General features: G+C 33.1%; 1 protein-coding gene across 8 annotated transcripts in view; it reads right to left on the bottom strand.

Moving 5' to 3' along the window:
- unc-104 (kinesin family member unc-104) overlaps window positions 1–26,500 on the bottom strand; it is a 73,712-nt gene that overhangs the window by 23,806 nt on the left and 23,406 nt on the right. For 5 of the 8 annotated variants that reach the window (XM_089705513.1, XM_089705518.1, XM_089705519.1 and 2 more), the window contains exons 3-12: window positions 19,122–19,281; window positions 10,409–10,491; window positions 7,639–7,717; window positions 7,148–7,308; window positions 6,454–6,638; window positions 5,469–5,580; window positions 4,942–5,085; window positions 1,974–2,137; window positions 1,473–1,612; window positions 1,258–1,296 (exon numbers count right to left, since the gene is read on the bottom strand). In XM_089705513.1, coding sequence (XP_089561639.1) covers window positions 1,258–1,296; window positions 1,473–1,612; window positions 1,974–2,137; window positions 4,942–5,085; window positions 5,469–5,580; window positions 6,454–6,638; window positions 7,148–7,308; window positions 7,639–7,717; window positions 10,409–10,491; window positions 19,122–19,221 — 1,207 coding nt within the window. In that variant the 5' untranslated portion in view covers window positions 19,222–19,281. Of the gene's footprint in view, window positions 1–1,257; window positions 1,297–1,472; window positions 1,613–1,973; window positions 2,138–4,941; window positions 5,086–5,468; window positions 5,581–6,453; window positions 6,639–7,147; window positions 7,309–7,638; window positions 7,718–10,408; window positions 10,492–19,121; window positions 19,282–20,834; window positions 21,061–21,305; window positions 21,453–26,500 lie in introns of those variants that run through there. The other 3 variants (XM_089705515.1, XM_089705514.1, XM_089705517.1) reach the window with 3 other exon arrangements.

The following is a 26,500-nucleotide window of genomic DNA, read 5'->3' as shown; positions in this document are numbered from 1 at the left end:
CAGTTTAAATGTGTTTTTGTATGCAATTTGGTGTTGTAGTGTTGTGTGGTGCCCTGATTCTATTGTCAATTGATATTTTTTTGGTCCGTAAAAGATGCAATATTTGAATTTATAGATTTTCTACCAAATCGATCCATCTGTGTGTTATAGGAACAATTTTTTTACTTGTTAAAATCATATGCGACTATAAGCTGTAAAAAGTCCTATCCCTTTTTTATTTCTTCTTATACGCGAATAATATATAAATTAGGGACTGTTTTGTTAATCTGTGACACTATAGAATCAGGACCCATATGTTTTTTTTTTTTAGATTTTATTAATTTTATGCAAGATGCACGCATATGCGTATTTTGTTATGTAGCTTGTTAGATATGCATAGCATGTAAAAATCTCTAAATATAAAAAAAAATTATGTATATACGATTTCTTTAATTTTACTATAATAGATAATATAGATTGAGATTTGTTCTTTTGTATTGGCATAAATATTGTATAGAATATAATATATTTTAATAAGCCATTGTGAAAGTAAATGCTATATCTGTTATATAGGTGGTAATAGCATAATACCGACACCTTTAATAATATCAAATTAAATTTCTGTAACTTCTACGACGATACAATTTTTTTATAACATATTATAAATACACATCAAATCATGCAATTCATAGATTCAAAGCTCTTATAAGCGACTGTAGACGTCATTACTAAAATAAATTTCGTTAGCGACTTGTAACAAAGAAAAAATCATTACTTTTTGACATTTTTTTTTCTTTAATAAGATGGCAATTGTTCCGTCAGCGACTTGTAACTTTAATATTGGCTGAAATAAACTAAAGCCGCGAACGAAAGATCGAGCAGAAATACCGAGTACTTTATCAGAATAATTCGTTCATGCCAATATACTATTCGGTAATACATGTGAAATTTAACATTTTTTTTATGAAAATACTCAGTACAAACGAAAATATTTGAGTTACATGAATATAAAATATAATCCCATACAAGGTACATATATATTAGATATACCCCAACACCAAAAATAAAAGAAGCCTTCATTCCTTTTACGACATAATTAATTATATGTAGTGAAAAAATGTATCTACGCCTAGAACGCCACAAGCTTTGGAGAGGAGTGCAATATTGCTTTATTTTCGTGTGGGTTGCCAGTGTTTTTCGCATTATTATCTGGCAACCCCGAGGCAAAGCGGTACAGGTGGGGTGTACATATGCGAAAGCCTCTGTAATCTTACTTACTGGTCTCTTTCTTTTCGTAAACGACTCTACCGTCGGGTCCTTCACGATTGGAAACAAAAGTTGGTATGTTAGTATGGAATTAGCTTATTTATTATTTCGTTTGTGGCGTTATCTAGCATCGTTAGTTACTAAGACACATTCACAAGACGCTCTATGTGGTCACACGACGGCTAAGCCTATTTGTAGGGGATTTTTGTTTGGGAGTAGGTACTTACCCTCTTCGACGTCGATTCCTTCTGCCTTGAGTAGTTCGCGTAATTTGAGTATTTCCTCTTTGAGTTCGCGGATGAGTTTCGCGTTTGCGTCTTCGTTGACGACCGCCTTGCATACGATTTGTTTGGCGCGGTCGGCGTATCTGATGTACAAATATAATGTTATAGAAGAGATAATAATCAAGTATTTCATTATATTTCCTTTCGTTTGAAATAATATTTGATTGTACATGGCATAATCTAATGAATACGATATCAATTGATACCAATGACATAGTGATGCTCCGTTGCAATTTTTTTTCTTTCTTTCCTTTCAATTTATATGTATAATATATTTCTTGTGTATTTATCCAATATAACTGAATTTTCCCTAGCATGCATATCATGCTTGAGATATTCAGAAAAATTATTGTGTAATAAATAAATTGAACTATTTTTTCAATTTTGAAAAAGTAGGTAATTTTAACAAAAAGAGGGTAAATGTGAGATAAAACACAAACAAACCTCAATGTACTGAGCGTCTCGTCGTAATTAATATCAGCTGGCGATATAGCAGCAATCATGGCCGTCTTCGAGTTCCCTCCAAGGTTCTCCCTTAGCAACCATGTGAGCACCGAGTCACGGTACGGTATGAAGTCCGCTTTCTTTGATTTCTTGCTCTTTGATGCCTAAAGATAAGAGATATTTTATAGTTCAATTGTTTAGTTTGGAGTTGGCCGAATTCTCAAAGACATTTTCTTTGGTATTTTTTTAACTTCTCTAAAACTAATTTACGAAAATGATGACCAGATTAAAGAGAACCCGCGCTTAAAGTTAAACCCTGTCTAAAGTTTTTTGTGGTAAGACAGTAAGAATTTATAAACGAAAATCTAAATTACATAAAATGTTCGCAAGTCACGTAAGATTAATGAATTCAAAACCTAAAATAACTTTTAACTTAAAAATAGCATTAGGTATTATTCAAGAGAATGTAAGAAGTCGTTTGAGAATTCGGCTATATTAAGAAGTTTATAAGTCTCTTAGTAAAAGTACTAAAATACTGACTACCATTAATAACAAAATCTCTGAAGCTTACAACTTCAATCGGCTAGAAGTTAATTATTTTGTTATATTCGTTACTCTGCTTTAGGCTTAAAAGTTCACTATTTTACATTCAAAATTCTGTTAAATAATCTTTCTTATATTATTAAAGCATAAAACGAAACACACACATAAAAAATGTCTGAAGTGTCACATGTGGGACACCTGATTGGAACGAAGTTCCTTTCGTTTTGAAATAAATATTATAGGAGGTATAATTAAATAAATTAACAATATTTAGAAGTTAAATGATAAATGAAATAAGTGCAGGAATGTTAATACACTTTTGATAATCAAGTGTCGTGAGGATTTTTCATGACTCTCGTCTAAGCCAGCTTACCGCGATAAGGAATTTCGTTCCAAAACGCCTACATCATACAACACACATATACAAAGATTCATACGTAATCAGTGTCATGTATGTGTGTACATGAATAAAACAAAATAAAGCGAACACAACCACATACAAACATTCCACTTACCGACTATAGTTTGTCCAAGTACACGAGATGCATCAAACATTCGAAAATAATATTTAGCTAGCATATGTTAGAGTTCATTTTAGCACCACACTTGATTGTAATGTAATTGGTTTAGCCAATAAGATGATTATGATTGTGTAACTGTGATAGATTATACTTTTTAATACGACGAGGTTTATAATGATAAGTATTACTTGAAACTTACAAAATATGTATAAGTAACTCCTCTTATTTACATTTTACGCTTAATACATTTAAAAATATACAATCTTACAAATATTAAAGATAGTATACAGCTTGTACATTAAAATTTTATTACTTAACTGAAAGATACATATTTCTTTTTCACTTGAAAGGTAGGGTAAATTGCAAGTCAAATTAAAAAATAAGTTTAATCCTTCAGTCATTATTATTTTTAAAGTTGTCTCGCTAGAATATGTACTGTGTGTAGATAGCTTAAATATGACTTAATGGAATAAATCAAGTGTGATGATATCTTAGCATTTCATAAAATGAATGAATATATGAGTTGATAACGAATTCTTATTTGAAGAAAGAATGATTATTAGACTCAAACACACATGAATTACACTTTATTCTAGACATGCAATATTAATAATTCTTTTCTTTTAATTTGATAAGATATATATTTTGAACTAATTTATATAATAGAATGTTTACATTAAAGAATCTACTCCCACCACCATCCCAAATTCAATATACATGGGTTGATCCAAAAGTAATGATAATCAATATTAAACAAGGTCATTACAGTTAAAATTATTATGTATTCCTCTAGATAGTCTTCTAACTAGATAATATACATCGATATTTTTTTCTTAAACTTAAAAAAAAAAAACTTTGACTTCATCCACAAAAACCCCTCTACTGCGGCCATCACTTCGCTGTCGTCTTAAAATTTCTTGCCTCGAAGGTGTTTCTTGTGCCGAGGAGAGAGATAGAAATAACTAGGAGCTAGATCTAACAAACAGGGTGGGTGTTCAAGCATTTGGAATGCCGATTTTTTAATGGCAGCCATTGCAACTGACGCTTTGTGATCTGGTGCGTTGTCTGGGTGAAGCAGCATTCAAGCCCGCATTTTGCCATGTCTCTTTTCCTTACTAACCTACCGCAATCTTTTAATTTGGTATGTGTAGTAAGAGCCCAATATAGTGGCTACCTTCTTAAAATATCCCACCATAATTATTCCTTCAGCGTCCCAAAAAACTACCGCTTAAATCTACCCCACTAATTTTCACTTTGAATTTCTTCATCGTCACTTTGGAAGCTCGCATCCAGGCCATTAATTGTTTCTTGGTTTCAGCATAAACATGGTGAACCCGGGTAACGTCCATGATCACAAATCGTGACAAAAAATTATCCTGATCTCATAAAAAATTTGGAAATTCACCCTCTAAATGTCGAATCGTTGTTTCTTCTTTTCGTCGGGAAACATTCTGGCACCCACGGTCCACATTCAAATTAATGTAAATACTTGGAAACGTGGCCTGTTGATATGATTTTTTTGTGATAACTTAGTGAGTACATGAGCAAGCAAAAAATATTTATTTTATATTTTTATGTGCACAGGAAATACCCAATTATCATTACTTTTGGATCAACCTAGTATATGCAAAGATAAAGAGAAGACGAAAACTTCTATTGATATATATTCATATCTTTATATCTCTTCTGAAAAAACAGTAATTCGATTCGAAATTGGTCCTTTATTGTAAATGGTATTTAACCATACTCGTATTTCTCTAAACATACTAAATTTATGATTGTCAACCGCGAAGAGATATATTATATAGCACAAGTATGCACACATGTACCTTTTTATTTATTAACTAACAAAAACAAATTAAACTATTCCATTATTTTGAAAAGCTTATAAAAAATATACTTACAATCTCAGCAAGCGCCGATATAACTTTTCCCAACGTAGTGAGCGACTTATTAATATTGGCTCCTTCCTTCAGGCGAGTTCCCTTAGCGCCTGTGGAGTCAGCACGTTCGGAACCCGCTAGATCGACTAGCGAGATTTTTGACACCTGTGTGAAAAAAAAATTAAGGCTAAAGTAAGAAAACAACAATATGTAATATTTTCTATAGATATATCATTTACTCTGATTTTTGTCTACACATCGTAACAATAAATTATTTTTTATAACATTGTTTTATGAAAATACTTTTCCATTTCACGTATCGAGATGAAACATAAATGTCAAAGGAAGACAGGTGAGAACATTTCTTTTCATCTTCATAGCTAAAAGTAGATATATGATGAGTAGACAGAGTGAAATTCGTCTTAAATATTTTTTTTATATCCTTTGCTTTAAAAAATGAGTGTATCAAAAGTTCTCTAACAAATAATACACTTCAAAACAAGTTAATCAGAGAAAATTAAAACACAATAGAAATATATAAAAAGTACCTTTTCAGAGACCAAATTGGTAGTCTTATCATGCCGCTGCTGTGTGAAAAAGATGGTGAATACGGCGTGCGAGCGAGATGATGTCTCGTTCATGTTTGTTGCTGCCACAGTTCTGGTAAAGAAAATATATATGTATATTAAATATCTAAATATTACTGTTTCCATTTATAAGATCATACCTAAAATATCCTAGTTGAATAAATAAAAAAAAATTAATCATTTGCATTTGCATTTTTGTACTAAGTACTCAAATATTTATTTATAAATTCAAAAATTAATGGTTGATTGTATTGTCAAATTTTATCACAACAGGCAAATACGACTAATTTTAATTATACTATGGTTTTTGTCAAAGAGAATTATCAAATCAAACACATTCAAGAAAAAGCTAAAGGGATATTATACACAGAACGTCAAGTGTGTCAAGGTTGTATTAATTGTACGAGTACTCCCAGAGGGCGAGGGATGTTTGCGTTCCGTTTTAATGCTTTCAACACATCATTTTAATCCTCACTTTACTTATTTGCATAGTGCATTATGAGTGTTTAAATTGTTTGCGTGTAACGGACTTTTATTATTTTTGTGAATTGAGGGTAGTTGGAAGGTTAGTGTGATTTCATAAATATAGAATTATTGTTTAACATGTTAACAACACTTATTGCAGGAGATTTGAGGTATTTCGAAAATTTAAAAATTAGCCCATAAAATGTAGCATTATTTAGGTAGTTCAGTAATGATTTCATTTCATACTTTTACTTCTGTCGTATAACTTACATATTCAAATCAGTTAAGCATTGTGGTTGACGAGTTTAATAAAAGTAAGCTACAAAAAGAATACATGTATTTTTCACCTTTTTTCAGCCACTAACAAGTAATCCCCAAAAAACTCACACCCTATCAATTATTATCAAAACAAATAGTACGCACAACATTTTTACCTTTTTTCTCAGCCACTAAGACACCTAATACCTACAAGTATCCTTACCTGGCTTTATTCCCTTCATCGATCAAGTCGTATATATCCTGATAGGACATAACAGCCAGCTTGCTGAGGTCCTCCACGTAGGGTCCAAGGGCCGGGTGCTCACGGACCCGCAGGTTGCCCTTATTCTTTGGGTTCAAGAGGTCTCTGACACGCTCGCAGTATATCTCCATGTATGAGACCTCCACCTGTGTGGAATAGGTAATAAATTTTATAGGTTACATAGATTTTGTTTAAAAGTCATTTGTCATCAAGCCATTGAACAAAATCTATGTAGAATGAAGAAAAAAGAAGTATTTTACCACCTATAGCTGTGTTGAAAACTCGAGGATTTATATCGATTTTATTTACATTAAATTTGAAAAATTGGATCGATATAAACGATACGTTTCAAAAGTTTATATCCTAAATTATGTGGTCTGTTTTCGATGCTTCGTAGCAGTATCGCAGTATCAAAAAGCTTTTTGCTACGAGCTCGTAGATACCGCTACGAATTAGCTACGTGCATGAGACAGACGAATGAAAACTTATTAATTCGCGTTTAATACAATCCATATAATTTAACATTTAAATATTAACTTTTCAGATTAATTTTACGTATTTCACAGAATAAAAAAAGAACAGAAATTTTTAAAAAGTATCCCTATAAACAATCATATCACCATACATATTTTACATCTTTTTTACCAACACTTACCGAGTAAGTAAGATCATCCGACGTTGTCTGTCGTATGCGCCGGAACAGATCCTTGCAGATCTGCGGTATGATGCCCTCCTGGCCGTCTTCGCCGCGACCCATCATGGTGTAGGATTTCCCCGCGCCCGTCTGACCGTATGCGAATATGCATATATTGTAGCCTGGTAGAAAAACTCTATTAATAACTTGTCTTTTTTTTACAGTTATTCTATGTCTTCAAGACGATTCAATGGTTTAGTTAACAATATGAATATGAGTGAAGCCGTGACAAAAGTTAGTTTTAATTTTAATAAAATCTAGAAAAATACAGAGAAAAATTAGACTTGAATTACAAATATGTGAAGAAAATTTTTATTAGACGTTAGAAGAAAATTTAACATAGGAAATACATAATGTCAGTTTTGCAGTAATTCACAAACGTTTCTTAATAAATTTGTTATTAGTATTGAAAGATTAGACGTGCTTGACGCTAATAATTATCGTATATTTACCGTCAAAAGCATGTTGTAACATTTCTTCGCCGATATCTTTGTAGACCATAATTTGCGAAGAGAAATCTGCATCACTGGGCTGTTTGAAAAGTATTAAATACATATTATTTATTATAAAAAGTACGTCAGAAAAATATTCAACTATTTAAATAATAGTTAATCTTAATGTTTTCTAAGTGTGCTTAATATTCATTGACCATTGAACAATGATTACATTATACATAGTCAATATTAGATTTCATTTTGTCACTGAAGCTATGTAAAAGACTACGTCTTAGAGCTAGCGCGCACGAGCAACTTTGTCTCCGCAACTATTTTGTCTCTCCCATCAATTGTATGGGGAGTTGCGTCGCTACATGCGCGCACTTTCATACTAGCCCATGGGTGGAGAGACAAAATAGTTGCGCAGACAAAGTTGCTCGTGCGCGCACTGTCTTAGAATTTCACCTAACTTTCACACTTTCCAAATTTGTGCTGTATTTATAAAGTCAAGTACACTTTATCTTACATAAGTGTTCCTGTCACTACAATGCCTCTTAATGTCTTCAGAATAAAGAGACATTAAAAGCGTGGTATAAAAGGCATAGCTACTAAAAGCTTCGAAAGGAAATTGTCTCCTATCTGAAAATAATTATACTTGACTGCGAAGCTACTTCATTTTGCACTTTATCAAATGTAGAGCATGAAAAGCGGTGTCATATTATAAGTGTTATGTAGTGGACATGTTCATTAAAAGTTAAAGCAGTTTTGAATTTTCTAAATTGAATGACTCGCAGGAGGTTCAGAGGTTTCATGAATTTTGAAGTATTACTGAATTATATTCATACGCCTCTTTTGAAGTATTACTGAATTATATTCTCCGCCTATGACGATTCAAAAGTGCTTCTAGAAGAAGTCTTATTGAATAAATAAATGTTTGAGTTTGAGTTGAGTTTGAATATAAAACGATATCTGAAATTATGAAGTTATAAATATAATTTTATATAGTATAATATATCCTATAGAAATAATAGGATGGTCATTTGAATATTCTCATAATTTATATTCCTTTATTGCCGTTGCCGAGAGCACCGCATAAATTATAATAAATATCCATAATCTTCGTTTTTCATTTCTGATGCTAATCGTACCAGGTTTAGATATAAAGTGGTCCTAAATAGATTTCTAGCGCTTTAATAACGCTTTTACCTCCTACATTATTTAATCTAACGTCCTAACATTTTGGAATTACGGAAACATTGATAAAATCTAACACTCTAATCTTACTATTTTACCATGATAGAAACATCACTACATAGTATAAAACAAAGTCGCTTTCTCTGTCCCTACGTCCCTATGTATGCTTAAATCTTTAAAACTACGCAACGGATTTTGATGCGGTTTTTTTTAATAAAACGAGTGATTCAAGAGGAAGGTTTTAGTATATAATTTATTATGTTTAAGACTAAGCGGGCGAAGCCGCGGGCGGAAAGCTAGTATATAATAAAATCTAACACTCTAACCTTTCTATTTTAGTATTATAGATGCATATGCTATATGTAGCAATTATAAAATCCATTATCATACGAATCCTTTCAAACCCAGAAGCAATATCTATTGTAATTACACGTCAATATTCCCGCCATTCCAGGTGACCACAGACAATCACAAGCGAGCGTTGACCGTTTAAGGCCGCATCAAAATTAATTATCGCAGGATTCAATTGAAACCCGCGTTGTGGTGAAGCGATGAGGGTTCGAAATTGTTCCCCAAAATACACAATTATATCCACTTATTATTGCTTTGTTTGTAATTATACGAATTTTAACCATTGTATTACAAATACCATTTTTACATATTACTAGTATATAACCAAATCGACATGAAACGATGTTTTAATGGTACAGTAACCATATAAATCCAAAGTCCTTTAATAATATTTGTACTAAGCATTAAGTATAATGAATGTCGTAGGTGTTTGATAAACACGAGCTGTCAACAACGAAGCCTTATAGCAACCCTATGTATCACAGATAACTAATCCCTTAATCCATTACAAGTTAAATCCAATATGGCCGCCCTCCAAATGTAATTCGAGAGAATTCCATCTAGTTACAAGAGTGATTTATTACAAGATAATTTAATCCATTAATTTAAAACCCATTGAAAAGTATAAAAGAATCTGCAAATCGTTCAATCAAGTTATCTGTTCACTCAGACTTAAGTGATTAATTCGTCTATGAGTAAAGGATATAAACGTTCTTGCATTCATTGTTTACTTTACTCAAAGAATAACAAAAATATAATATAGGTTCGTGAGCAGAAGGTACTAAATTTATTTTACTTATATAATTATAATCTAGAGCAAGAAAACATATCTTTACTCGAATATCTCTAATGACCAATAATGTAACACGAAACTTGAGCAATTTATTTAAAGGATAATGGAAAACCAATTTAATCCAAAAGCATAGTACAATTATGTTTTGCTAAGGAAATTTGATTCTTAGGAGCTATTGGCAATATTGATTAAATCCGCCCAATTCTCGAAACGTATAATAAACATATGCATTGCTATAACAATTATACTATTCATATGAAATTATCAAAGGTAGCTAAACGAACATAAATTTCCACAAAACGCCCGTTCAGCGAAATATCGCTGTATTACGTAAAACATTAATTACCTCGCCATATTGAAACTAACATCGTGAAGCCGTAAATTTTATACGTTAATGTATTTATTACTTAATTTACAATGTAATATATTAATATGTATATTAATACTTACGTTGTGCGACCAGTATGAGAAATCAAAGTTGAAGCTTTTAGCGCTCTCCTTGCTGCCGGGTGGAACTTTTGGGTTGACGATAACTGGAACAAATGTTTTCATAAATAACAGCCCAAATAATAGTACTAGAAACGAAACAGTTATATTTCAATAATATTTTCTTGTATTTGCTTTTTAGAAATGCTGTTTAACTTTTAACTAACGAACCATTTTGTACATAATTGAATCTTGTTTTGAGGAACACGAGTTTTGATCAAATTGACAATTCTAAAACAATCTTTTAAATATTTGATATTTTGTATCATCTTTCATCGCCATGTTTCTTTAATAAAATTAATAACATCCTCTATAAAGATCCGTAACGGCTTCAAAATAAAACATAACCCGCTTAAAAGTATACTTACATCATACAAAACCTTCACTTTGATGTTCCAACCAAATTACCAACACGCATACGCAACCTGTACCTAACTCACTGAGTGTCACGCTAGAACATCTACCTAACTCAGAGTGTCGCTAGAACATCTACCTAACTCAGAGTGACGCTAGATTCATTGTACGTATCACTCGAGTCTTGCTAAGTATCCTTTGTGAAACGTTTGTTTGCTGAACCGTTTCTTCCCGACGTCGAGACGTATCGACCGTGCCTGACGCCGTCTCCTCATATTAAATATAGCAGACTCGTTACTATCGTGTTTCGTTAGTTATATTGTTTGGGGTTCCCTTAGAAAGGGGCGTTACTTTAGGTGTACGTAAGCCGGATTTACTTTAAAATAAATTATTCTTATGATCAAGTAACTACCAGATTTGAGTTTCCGCAACTATTTACAAAAAGTAAATTTCCCTTCATCAATGTTACTGTATTTTAAATTGTAGACAAGGTCGTCAGAACTGACCTACGATTGCCTTTATAATAAAAGGCACTTTATAATTTTGCTTTCAATTATTGTCATGATACATTCCTAACTATTTGTTTTAGATACCATTCCATATTGCAGACCTTTATTTATATTCTAAGACCTTGCTCTACCTAGAAATAAATAAACTCATACGATATTTTTCAAAATTCAAACTACCTTCCAGACATTTTATAGTTCGCACGACTAGAATTTTATCACGACATAAAATGCTTCCTTCACACGAGATTGGTTCAGACCTTTATACCGGATATTTTACGAGGCGCACCTTTACGATGCATCTTGCACCGCGACAGAAGTACCTGTTTAGGGTGCTTTACCACCAGAGATGTGCTATGCAGCTATGCTGCGAAAATGTAGTAGAGAGCTACTGCTGTGAAAGTATGTGGCCGTTTCCATTGATACTAAGCTGTGTAGCAGTGCGAGTATGATGTACTATGAAGATAGATGGATTTCCTGCTATGGATGGTAACGAGTAGTGTAGCTAGCTATGTGTAGAGCGGAGCCCACTATCGATACATTTCATAGATCGTGCTGAGCATCTTCCTCGCGCTTCCACAGCTTTGCAACGCGCAGGCGGCTTCATAACGCATCTTCCTCGCGCAGCTACATAGCTTAATATCAGTAAAAACGGTCATATAGTTTCTCATCTCTTGTGGAACAGCACCCTAACGCGGAACGCAGTCAAACAGCACTACATCAATTCCTAGGAGTTATGTTTTAAAACTCAAGAGCTGCAGGTTTTACGAGAGCCTCCTAGCGAATGTAGCGGAACATGTAGATTAAAAGGCTTTAATGTATTGCCTCTGAGTGGTTTTGTGCTCGTTAAAGTTGCTTCTGCATTACTGGCTCATAATTTTCCTATTTAGGGAAGCCACATGAGTAAGCGTATATAAGATATGTATTTAATAAATATAAAATAAGTATCTTTGCATTTTGATTAACTACACTCGATTAGGTAAAATGTTTTCTTTATTGGCGATTGGGCTTTTGTATTTGATATAACTTTTGGACCAAAATATCTATTTTAACTGTGCTACGAAGCTTGTCTTTATTTTCTTTTTATTTCAGACATGAGATATATCGAAAAAGTAGAAATATTGAAATTCACACAACTCCGTGTATCGAGCACAAGGCCGACCAAGACCATTGAAAGCTTTGCGATAGATGCTTCCTATTCAAAGAAAACTTTTATGATAACTGCAACAAGAAAAATCATAGTCCCTTATGGGCTTGCAAATGCTACAGGTGACCTACTACCAAAACAGACTTTTATAATAGCCACAGCGTAAAATACTTTTTATGCTTGACCTGGTCAGCGCTCACAAATATCAAAGGCTACCTACATAAATGCATTGTTTTAATATTTCACAGAAACGTTCAAATAAGGTTGGAGGTTCGTGATGTTCCCATTATACAAAAGCTTCATATACAGTTATTATACGTATTTGTGGACGATCAATTTACATCCAAAACAGTAGTTAATAAACCATCTATATCTTAATTAATCAAAAAATAACAAATCTTCCACCACAACCCACTAATTACCTGATTCCTGTCTCATATTCCACAACAAATGGTTCGCGCAATTCCGCATCATCACAAAAGACAGTACGTACAGTTCTAGGGACAATCGCTTGCGTGCTTTGACCCCACACTAGCGAGGTCAGGAGGCCTTTAACCGCCATACTTTTAGCATTTTAGTCTAGCTTCTAATTACAGTGGAAATACGAATGAAAGCGCGTGACTTGTGTACTTTGAAGAGCCCCTTATAATAATTAATGTAGAGTAAACCGTGTATGAAAATATGTATGTTTTCTTTGAGAGTTTCAAATATGGAGCAATTCCAATCCGCTCCCAATATTTTGAAAGCGTATATTATGTTATACTGTGTTATAGTTATAGTATATAGTTCTAGTAAATATAGTTTCGAATAACTTGTTTTTTATTCATTGTTAAGAAATGTAAATAAGATGGCAAAACACTATTTTGTTATCCGATAAAAAATTACTATTTATACGGCGCTATATATTTGCACGGCGTTCAAAACTTCATATTGCATCTCTTTTACAGGAAAAATAATATTACGTTTACAACCTCCCTGTTGTACGTTACACCATATTGAACAAGCAACAACATTATAATTGAAAATAAAACTTCCACGGCCATTCTAATAAATTTCAAGTCGTAAAACTCAAAAGTTTTAAACCGCAAGCCGCGGCCGCAGACACGTTTCACGCGAACATCGACTAGACTCACTTTATGGGTCTTTTTATTACAGCTGGACCAAGTTTTATAGCCTTATATAAATTACTGAAGATTGGACTGAACGGGGGATTAATCCGGAAGGACTTCCATTTTACTGACATAAAGGAGCTTGCAAATGGAAAATCAACTTGCAATTACAATTTAATACCAATCTGATTCAATCGTGAAGTTGATGCTGTTAATAATTTTAAAAGTTGACTGCTTGATGTATTTAATAGAAGTTTAATCAAACACTTAAATCAGCTTCTGATATACCTCGTCCGATTTTGTATATAAATTAAATCAGCACAATCTCACCAACACATTAACGACATCGCATAAGTTACATACGTTTCAAATCTCATATTGAAAAATATATAAAGCAAAGATATCTACGAATCTGCTGAATAATAGAAATAAGTATTTAGCTTCCGCAGTTTGGGCAATTGTTTCCCCATAAACGCCTTTATTGTCCAATAAAACTCCCCTTGCGTCTGTGTTGTTATATGAGGATTTATGCTTGCTTAACAATAATTTAATTACGTCAATAGGGAGAATGAAAATAGGTAGAAAGGAACAAAATCTAATTTTTCAAATGTGTAACTCATGTAAGTACCTCTATATACCTATCTAAGTAGTGAAGGAAAATAATATGAATAGCCTATTTTACAATCACGGTATGTTTATGTATAAAAAAATTTGTTGTATAACCTAGACGACATAATAATCAGTACATAATTCATTTTACAGCAGAGTACAAACATAAACATACTAATACACTTACAAATACAAATACTCTCTCTTCATTTGTGTGTTTATACGTAAAAGCATCACGATATTCAATTATCAACAAACCGTTTCCACAGAGCCCTCAAGTCCCTAAAGCAGATATAATTCAACCAAATGGAATCCACGAGATCACAGGGAGTTACGACGATCTCCACCGAGGGTGTATGAATACCGTTATGTGTTATATGATTTATTGCATTGCAATATACCCTCAAAAACGTAATTTCAGGCGAAATTGAACATTTCCTTATTCATAACGATATACGAATGAATATAAATAGCCTGGATGAGCTTTATTTGAGGTTATCTTTAAATACCTAAGCCTTTGATTTCTTACAATTTCAAATAAAGAGGTGGCCACGAATCATAAAGCGACTCAAATGTGCTATAAATTGTGAATAATATGTACTTTTATGATAAGTACATTAAACAGACATACCTTTGGCTGAAGTACCTAATTAATCTAATACATTACTTCTTCTTTTCATTGATTTTTATTTTATGAAACCATCATAGAAAGCAAGTAGAACTTGATTACAATAAAAGCCAATATAAGAATCGTGTAGAAGTCGAAAGTAGTAGTAAAATAATAAAAAAATATGACAGTACTATTAGGCAAATTAACAATAGCTTAATATGAGTCCAGAATCAAAGTTATAAACAACAATTGTGTATTTCATTTCGTCAAGCGTTAGGCAGTGAAAAATAGCTTAAATGTTTTTTAAAGTATCACGTTGATAGGACGAGCTTGCAAAAAGACAACCAAGACAAGGTTTTAAAGCCTTCTAGAATAATTAAAACAATATTTTCCCCATCGATTTAACGCTGACGCCATCAGTAACTTGAGCTTTAGCAGATGCATATTAATGATTTCTATACTGGCAAGTGACGCACGCGATGACGTCACACTTGCCATGCTTTTAGCGTTTATTGTTGACAATGAACTTGATTGGTTCACGTTTCACACTAAATAGTTAAATACATGCTAGTTCATACGAAGAACTGCAAAAAAAGTAACGAGAAAGCCGAACAAAAAACAGAATTGTATTGTAAAGTATATGGCCTATTCAATTTCTTGCCACCTCAATTTGTTTCCATTATGTTTAAACTTTCTTTTGCGTTTCTTGTTAAATAAGTGTTGCCAGATTGTTCTTGGTTTTTTATTATAATCATATCTACTTTGTCTAGATGAACACATGTATAAAATATCATACTTATTTCGCATTATCTTGGAAGAAAAATATCATCCTTTAAACATAAACCATCAAAGTATTTAGGTCTCAACTGCTTAATTGAGTTAAAGAAAACATCGTATCATCATACAATTTTGTACCATAATCAAAATGTAATAAAGTTCAAAATTAACGAGCGTAAATACCACGTATACACGTCTCGTTAGCGGAACCGGAACTCCTTCCGTTCAGTAGTTTCGTTTGAAACTACGAAGGCGGTCTTAATTAAGAAGTTCTTACTCTTATGTTTTAGTTTAAAAGGGAACACGTAAATGAGAGACTTATATATACTAGTTCTGAAATCGTGAATGTCCTAAATTTTTAGAACAACTCTATATGAGCCATCGATAATAATAAAGTACTTAAATTTTAAAACAAAATAAACTATAAAAAAATTGCATAAATATAATTTTACATGTTCTTATTCTTATAAATTGTAACTTTAAAAAAGATATAGAGAACACTATGAAGACAAAATTAAAGATCCCTAACCTACACAGCACTAAAATATTTGATATCCTGGATATAATCCAATTAAGTTTTAATATACACCTAAATGCAGTATTTCCAATTGGACATAAGCAATCAAATATTATTTTTACATTATCTTTTCATTAACTATCAAACGACTATTAATACGACAAAATACTAGATTACCTTTTTCAATTTAATCTTAAGGAAGCTTTATTGAGCTAAAGTACGACTCAACTACATATATAAATATTACAATTCAGTCTCGCGGGAGTTTTTATTGATCTAAAGCTTCAACTAATAATAAATAGGCTATAAGTGACTTTGAAATAGATACATTGAAGCAATAAATCTAGCTTTCACTGGCTATTACCGCAAGACGTGTTTCTTGTAATGTATTTTCTGTACTTACTTGAGAAATTATAACCAATAACAAAGAAATGATTGATGCTTATAAGAAAGCAATTACTGTGTATGTACATTGTACATGTAAGTACAGTTAAATCATATTACCACAATTTTTAGAATTTCTCTGTTTATAAAAAAAACAAATAAATATAAAAAAAGCCTTTACAACTGTGTTATTTAATAAAGGATATTTTATCATTAGCTTTATGCCAAAAAGAAAACTTTAATATCTCTATGAAATTCGTCCCTTCACAAAATTATATCTAATCGTGTATTATTTTGCAAAATATGTTACTATTAACCATTGAATCCCTAATTTTTTTATCGACTTTTTTTCATATTATGTAACAGTTATTGATTTGACATTGTAGCAGATGTTTGCAAACCAAATTCCTATGACATTGATACCGTCGGCCTCTACCAAAAATTCGTTAGAAACACGCAACAATCGTATACCTGTATATTTATTGTGATATCTTTATTTAATATTTAAGATCAGTAACTTCTAAACTTGAATAATAATTTAGTAACAATGACAACGCATTTCTGATTTCTTGTTGTTTTGAGTAATGAGCATTAGTTTTAAAATTTATATGATTAAATTTATATTAGTAATTCATGCTACCAAAATAAAATTAAACCATAATATTATCAAAATCTGCATAAACACGACAATCACCTTAACAAGCATGTGAGTCATATTGCTTCGTGTTCCCGACTTTAAATTGAAAAGTTAACTCAATAACATGAATCATAATATGAGTCCCGGTGTCCAGATGTGAGCTGTCACCCCTTTAGGTATTAGTCATACATTGGACTTGATATATTAATCCCGGTTTTCTATAGCTTTTAACATTTATAACGTAAATTTGATAAAATTTATTCCCGAAGGTAGCTAATTTCCGATCAAACTTCGAACTTGAACTAAGATTAATATTGTTTATAGATAAATGCAATTTATTATGAACATTTTCATTTTAAATTTGTAATACTGATAGGTGAAACCTTACTTTCTCTATATGTATTGAAAGAAGAAGTGCGTAACTAAGAAAATTCAAACTTCTTAACTAAAGCGATCCATAGCTTTGTGTTGAAACATATGGACATCATACAAAACCTTCTAACCCAAAGATTACGTCAAAATATCACCACATGAGTTCCCACAAGGAAACTATCGATCGTCTCACAAATGTGCTCTAAGAATAGCCCTTTACAAAGGTGAATTTTATTTAAGAGCGCTAATACAATTTCTTAACGGTCTCCCGAAGGTCGGCGGAAGGTTCTCGAAAGGTTTTACTGCTATATAAACGCCACTCTTCATTACCGGCACGACGCTAACTTAAAAAGACGTTCAGAATTTCTGATAAATTAGATAAGACCCGCTCATAAACATTCATTTAGAGGCCATTAACGTCAGCTTAATGTTGGCAAATACTTCAATTTTTGCACAGAAAGCATTATAAGCATTATTACAACTTATGTTTCAGTGATGTGTGGTGTGATAACCATGACTATGAACAATATTGTTTGCTATTTATGTTACAGTTATAATCTATAATATTATCTTATATATAAAATTCTCGTGTCACAATGTTAGTCTGCATACTCCTCCGAAACGGGTGGCCCAATTCTCATGAAATTTTCTGTGCATATCGGGTAAGTCTGAGAATCGGTCAACATCTATTTTTCATATGTACCACGGGCGAAGCCGGGGCGGGCCGCTAGTTTTTCTATAATATATTTTTCTTCCGTGCACTCTAGCTCAAGATGTAATAGCCGATATTGGATTATGTTAAAGATAAGTGATTCAGTTGAAAAAATTAATAAGAACTAGCTACCCTTATTATATTCATACATATACAGGGTGTCCCACTGTTGGTATACTAAGCTCAAAGGAGGACACCCTGTATATAAAATGGTAAATACTTTTCAATATTATCGATGTAGATATTCCATAAGGTCACATTGAAATTTTAATTCTGTCTCAGCTAAACTTAGCCCATAAGCCGATATTGAAATTCGTGTAATTTACATATATGGTAATGAGGCAAGCGGCTTTCAAGTTTCGAGAGCTTTGAGCACAACTTTTCATGTCATGTTACATACACGATAAGCCGAGATAAATTTGTATGGATTATCATGTTAGTCTTAACTTCTCTCTTACTTATAATAATTATTCTGTAACATTTAATCGCGAAAAGCAGACAATTTTTTTAATTAGTTAACTTGTGCCTTTAAAATCATTTGACAATAACTTAGATTCATGTGGTAGGCAAGTATGCATTTACTATTTTCATATCAAAAACTTCTGAAGCATATTTTACTTGTCAATCAAACGTCCACCCTAGCTAATTTCCGATCAATTCTTCTTATAATCCAAGTATTTTCCGTCTACTTCTTTTGTTGTGTGTTTATCTCGAAATTCTATTCAACTTTTACGTCACAAATATAGATTTCGATTTATAAAGAGGACAGATTTTTTGCTTGTTTGTTTTTAATTGAAAACATGATCGAATTTAAAAATTCTATCACCATAAGTCACATTAAATGTTTCATCTCGAATCAAACCGTATCAACCCGGATGAGCTAGTACCTACATTCATCGTATTATTATATCTATTATATTTACTACATTCAAATCAATCTCACCTGTAGTATTGCCGGACATCTCTATAATGCACTTGCACTCCCTCGCTATCTCCCGGGAGTTGAAGGGGCGGACCCTCACCGCCACCTTCACAGACGACATGGCGGCTGCTTATCGAACCACGGGTGCCACTAAAGCATCGGTACTGGCGCCGATTTTCACCTGCAACAAGATGATTTGGTTCATATTGGAAAGAATATTTTTTCGAAGTCTTGTGTGGAGTAGAAAAGTTAAAGTTTCGCGGTCTATACATAGTTTCTCATTTCTTTAATATTCAAGCTTATTTCTTCATAATCAATACCATAAAAACAAACATTCATAAATTCAGAAATAAACAACTGTATCTGCAATGTTTTCTAATAAGAAAATATCAAAACCGTCGATTAGAAATGTAATTTCTTTTTAGATTATTCTATATACATATTTGCGTGTTAAAATAAAATGAATCAATTGTTACTATTCAATCAAAAATAACAAGTAAATTCAAATACAGTACTATTACAACGTTTCCGAATAAGCTTTCGAATTATACAAACAAAATATTCAAAATGTTCAAAATGGATGCAATCCAGCTCCAGGCAAGTAAATTCAAAGCACATCTGCGCTAATTTAATCTTTATACATTACCCTAATTATAAGTGACCCACTTATATAATGGCAAGAATCGTGGAACTGTATTACAGGACGAAGATGTAAAGAAATCAACCCATTCCTTGACCTACTTTCAACAAGAGGAGGATCATGGTCGATACATTGCAATTTGCAGTTTATTACGTAGTATGAAACACTAGATTAAAACTAACGTTATTACGTATCCTATTGTATGGAAAACTAGATTAATTCTACATGTAGGGGCATGATTAGATATTGATTACAGATTTAAAATGTTCAGAGAATAAAAATTATCATCAGTGTTGGGATTCATTTGCGATGTATGTGTAAATTTTATATAAGTTTTTATATTTAATTTCCACAGTTAATTCAATATTCATTTGATTAACTCAATTATGTATTTTAAACTTTCTTACGTTTTAATAAATTTCGAATAAAATTATCGTTCGTGAAAAATAAAAAGGGTTATTAGTAAATACCAATTCAATGTCTTCGATATGTATTTTTTGTAAACGAAGAAAAGTCCTCGTATACAGTGTATTATGCAAGGTTTAAAGTCGTTCTTTTTATATGTTGCCTAATCAATATAAAGAAAAGTAAATAAACAAAAAATATGTCCATATTTTCATCATTACATAAACTATCGATTGCCTTTTTTTGTATTTGGATCAAAATAATGTATTGAATTAATGAGCGTCTAGTAATTGCTTTATAAAATAATAAATAAATATTATTCATGTCATAATCATCATTCATCTAATAATAAAAAAAATATTATTCATGTTCTCTGAAAGTTTCATCAATCATCACGTACCTACAATTTTTTAAATATTTATCGATCCCACAAACCCTAGTAGGTTTAGATTACAGTAACAATAAATAGATAATGCAATATAAAATATAAATCGTTGTTTTATTTTAAAGTAACAGCTAAAGAGCCGTTAGGTCCGGCCCGTTACGCTCTACCTATTATATGTACCGAATGCGCCAGCGACGGCCCCAACAAACATTCGGAAAGGTCATTGATTATTGATTTTATTAAAACTCATTATAAGACAATTTCCAATAAGACGTCATCAACACGGAAAAAAACTTCTACCTACCACTTGTGACGTAACAAAACAAAATCCAAAATAACACTGAATAAAAACGACACTTCCACAACGCAAACAAATTTCACATTTTCAAAAAACTATCACGAACACAGAAATCTAAATAACTAGGGCCATTTTAAAATACAGCTTAAAACACAACGCCTAAGTGATTGTTTTCATGAAAGCGCTCGGCGCACTGTAGTCGCCGACGGTCGGTTGAACACAGAATCGAAAGTATCCACGCCACGGCCGCTGCACTCCTCACGCACTTACGTAACATGCACTGCAACCTACATCTTCTAATCCGAAACGCCTGCAAAACTTCACGAGATCGAAGAGGCAGCCATAAAACGTGTCGCAAAGATGACTCACCGCCCTCACTAACGCCATCTACCCCTAACGTTCCAGATCTGAGCACTTCGAGAGCCTAACCTTGCGGGCCGGCGGAGGCTCCGCGGCAGAAAATGGTCTAGAACTTACCCTGGTCTAGGGGACGAGGGTGTGGGTTGGATGCGCTTGCTAGTGTTTGTTTTCGAAGGTTTAGAGCGTGGTGCTCAAGTCAAGTCGCAGCGTCGGCCGGCATAGCGTCGCCGTTGGGTGCGCGATGCGACTGCGGGACGACGGCGAAGGCAATGGCGGAGCCTCGGCGGCGCATGCGCGAATCCATTCCAGGGCCTTCGATCTACGTCCGAGGTGCGCGGAAGTGTCGCCGCGCATCCTACACCGCAAATAACGTTAACATCTACACAACTCGAACATTTAAAATCTTCTTCTCCCACGACACAGCCGAATCACCCTTATTACTGTTTCATTACATATTTGGTAGGTACGGGAATAATTGATGAGGAGATAAATGCAAAGTCCCTAATATATAAGCATAAGCATACATTTCCCCTGGGAATTTCCATCTTCTCCATTTTTCCCCATGTTATATTTACACCATAAACGCTATTACGTTTATATTATTGCCTTGATTCCATTAACGGCAACCTCCCCTATTTTTTAAAGTTGCAATTTTATGCCAAAAAGAACAACTGTAACTAATTTGACTAATGTATTTGACGATTGCTAGTAGTCCCACATTTGAATTCTAAAAAAGATATACGTTAAATACCGACTAGAAAAACAAGAATTTTTAACGAAATGTCGCGTCGTAACAACATAAAAAGTAATATGTATTTGAAAAATACACCATTATGATTGATCTACGATATGAACACACTATACGTATAAGTAACGAAATATTGATTGCTGAATAAGATAAGATTTCAGCTGCATGTAGACTGCATGCTTGAGCTCCAATCAGTTGATTTCCACTATCATGACATAAAACCAACGACACTTTTTTTCACATAGCAGTCTAATAAGAAACATCTACAATACAACATCGACATCCAAGAAACCTTATACCATATCCAATCCAATCCTTTTCTCAAAAGGATAAGCCGATTCCTCAAACGCCTTTGACGTTTTATGAAATGCGTGATATTATTCACGCTCCGTTGATCAAGGGAAGGACATAGGTCAAGAAACCGATGAATTTAAAACCGGACGATGACGCAATGACATCGTATCGATCGAAGATTACCCTTAGCCTGGAGTGGGGGTAATAGTTCGATTTAGTTTTGTCTAAGCTGTAATTGTTTCAACAAAGGACATGCGTATCGGTACTGAAACAAAGACTATTTGGCTCTATCTTTGTTGTCTGGTAGGGGTTTGCACTTTCCCCTGACTCAGAAAGGATGTAAATTGTAACTAGATTGTCTGGCACTGCTTATAATGGAATATGAATAAATTTATCGGAACGTCAACAACATGCTGTTAAGGGCCGGCGCCCACTGCCGGCACGGCATGGCATGGCAGGGCAGAGGATTTTATTACTAATGAAGTTATTTTGAATCTTATTTCAATCAGTTTAGAATTCAAGTTACTTTATTTCGATGCCACGATGCCGCGACGTGTCGCAGGATGCTGCAGCATGAGCGGCACGCCGCAGGATGCGGCGGCATGACGTGTCTTGCTGTTTCATTCCAAGGGATGCCGAGGCGCGCCATTGCATCCCGCGAGGCGTATGCGTCATTTTGGGGTCGAGGAATTATGATTGCTAGCTAGTTGAAATAAGGTTGAAACTTATGCAAACTTATGCACTGAATGCCGCGGGATGACGCAGCACGCCGCGGGATGCCACTGCACGCCGCGGGATGCCATTGCACGCCGCGGGATGCTCTGCCGTGACATGCCGTGCCGTGCCGGCAGTGGGCGCCGGCCCCAATATGCATTTTCATTTATGCGAAGTCTTTAGTTATTGAAAGTAACATTTTAAATGTTTAGATATATAAGTCGACTATAAATTCGTCTAGGTACTTTTCATACGAAAACAAATAAACTTTTACCATATAAAACCAAATTCAATATATTTTTGTAAAACGTAAATTTTAAAGCAGCATTTCAAACATAGCCTTCGCAGAAAATGGCACGTGGTGAATAACGGAGGAGGGTTGAGTACCCTTCAAATAAGAAAAATCACAGTGAGCCAGAATAACAAATGAAAACCGATGTAACGTGTAGAATTTTTCAGTACAAAATATTTAATTGGATTCTGAATCACGATATTCCCATATTTAGACTGATTAAAAAAGTTCAGGATTCAGATACCTAGATTAGCATCTGATACAATTAATTAAAGTTATTAATTATCACAATAAGTTAGAAGAGGATCTCCCGATGGTCGATTTTTAACCTTCTCATTGTTACAATTATTATTTCCCATGCACGTACCTCATAGATTCAGCAAATTGGATTTGCAATGCAAAAATAATATTTATACGGGAAACGTATAGGGACCACTTATCATACATAATTATGTAAGGGCCCACTGCGTAGATTAAATAATAAATCGAACAATATCGTTAAATATATGACGCATATCTATTCAATTTGTGGTCTAACAATGGAAAAATTCAGTCACATTAGTTTCATTCAGCCAAAAAAGAAAATAAACAGTTTCAGTCTAGTCATATAGAATCAATCGTATGACTCAGTCACACTTGGTACAGAGCCATTTTCCAAATACAATTGGCATGTTCTCATGTTTGACCTCGTAAAGTAGCAGCCATCAAAGATTTTTCACATAAAGTTCACTGTCGAGGCTTTTATACCACTTTATAGCTGCATAAATCAAAATTAAAATTCACCAAACTTAACCGTACAGTTTTCAACGGCCTTTGTTCGTAATGCACTATATGCTGCGATAATGTAGCCCACTTTTTGCTTTAATTTTCATATTTTTTTCGTATTAAAGCTCAGCGAACAGATACAAGCATTCATGATGACACTTTTAATTTATTTCACAATCTCATAATTCCAATTTATAATTATTATCATACATCATATCGAATAATTGAAGAAGTATAAACCAAATGATAACCACGTCAATGATTCCCTGATTAATAAAAATAAAAACTTAATCAAATTATCCACTCGATCTATCATCAGCCACACTTAAAAGATAAGACACTCCAACTTTTTTTTGGGATTTATTTTCCAAGCATGTGAAAAAAGCCGCACATTCTTAAGACACATCATTATTAGTAGATCCGCGGAGAACGTCCAACTAATACCTAATAAACAAACCACTCAAGCCCCATTCGCCTCACACGATCTATCATACTGAGGTCAAGTTTGCAATTTACTGGCTTTTGTTTTACTTCAGGAACAAGGGTCGACTCCGATGGGATTTAATAACAAAAATGCTATGGAATTGAACTTCGACCTGTCGTTCTACATACGCTCTCCCTGAGGAATGCGAGTGCCTCGTGTAGGACATTTTAAGCCACCCTGTGTTGATAAAAATGTACAAACTCAAACACAAAATCATTAGTTCTAAGAAAAATGTGCAGGAAACTCGATAGTTCCTACTTCTTTTTATCATTTAAGGATTTCATTACCTTGCTTTTGAACCGAATAAAGTGCTATGACGTAGGTAGGAGATCTAAGTGCGTCTTAGAGTCGCGTTAAATCTAATAAGGCTAAAATAGACTAACACAATTGCGTGTTTGAAAAGGACAAATAACAAAATACCAATTATTATTTTAAACAATATGAACTTGTTTTAATAAATCAAGTTCCCAGAGCATTAATTATGGATTTGGTTCATATTATGTAATATATGTAGAAAGCAATACTATATCTTCATTAAGACAAACTATGAGTCATGTAAAACCCATCAATATACAGCAGTAAGTCAACCTGTGATAACCTTGACCATCTAATGGACTATCAAGTAGATAGTGACGGTAATATGAGAAATATATGATATAACCACCCCTTTTTATTAGGCTTTTGTACATGAGTCTTAATTACACTTAATAGAAGAATTATAATAAATATTAATAAGTACACTTTGTTACTTCATCAAGAGTATAGGTACCGTATAATTATTATAGAATTATTGAGTATTATAATGACCATTTTGTGATATAAAAATTTTCCTTCATCATTAAACAAATGTAATACATATTACAAATAGGGGAGCATATAAACCTTAGGGAATTCGTAAAAGAACTAGACGAAGTCGAGGATTTATATTTCCCAGAAATATAAATACATTTATAATAAATAAATAAATTATTTAAATTGTTTAAATAAATTGTTTAAACGGTAAGGTCTGAATCAAATTCATCTAATTATACATGCAAAAAAACTTATTGCGTTTAAATTTCTTACCAAGCACATACTACATACCACAGATACATGCTCTTGGGTGGTTACAGGACAGTCTCTTCGATAGTGGACAGGACTCCCTAATTTCATATTAATTTTCTTACAAAAATAATATCATTTAAATTTCAAACTAAAGGCTATTCCACGTTTCAATTCGGCTATGAAACTCGTTGAAGTGCTATAAACAGGCAACCGGCGCGCCGCGTCAATTTGTTGCCCAATTAGTGGATGTTGGAAATTTTCCTCGGCTCTAAAACGTAACTGAACAAATAGCGAGTTTACCGTGGTGTTACAAAAAATCTTTGAGTTCAGAAAATTATTCGATAGAATTCTGGAATTGAACTGGAGCTATTTTTTTCTTATTTCGATGTACTTAGTTGTTTTTGTTATGTTCCTTGAAAATGCGGAAATGCTGAAGTCAAAGAAATTAATATGTTTCTATACCATATTCTCTTCAGCTTTACGTTTAAAACGAAAAAAAGAAATCCTACAGTTCACTTCAATAAGGCACTCTATTGCTACGTCTTCATAAAAACTTCAACATTTCTTCCAAAAGAAGCTAAAACAAGCTAGATTAAATCCATGTAGACAAAGTTTATTTGTTCTGCGAAACTCGCCACTAGACAAACAGACCCGGGGCATTTGATTAAGTTATCTCTTTCAATATAATATAAACAACGAGTTATATACCTAAATCTTGTTATATATTCACAATATAAATCTAATTATCTTATAAAATAACGATCTGAAAATAGGTACATGTAGAGTAAGTAAACAGTAATCATAATTAAACTTGATAATTGCAATTTGTGTGAATATATTAATTTGCAAATATTAATAAAATTAAGAACCTTTAAACGCATCTTCAACTAACTCATCTTTGTTCAAAGAGAAATTTGCATATAGCATAATATAGCTCAACGACGACTTTCCAATTTCAAATTCGAATTTGT

The sequence above is a fragment of the Colias philodice genome, chromosome 17 (genome assembly GCF_061535455.1).
Source record: "Colias philodice isolate Cphi_HAF_F1 chromosome 17, ilColPhil1 Martin Lab GWU primary, whole genome shotgun sequence".
In the NCBI taxonomy this organism is placed as follows: domain Eukaryota; kingdom Metazoa; phylum Arthropoda; class Insecta; order Lepidoptera; family Pieridae; genus Colias; species Colias philodice.
The sequence above is the reverse complement of the archived record's forward strand: the minus strand, read 5'-3'. Positions and strand labels throughout refer to the sequence as shown.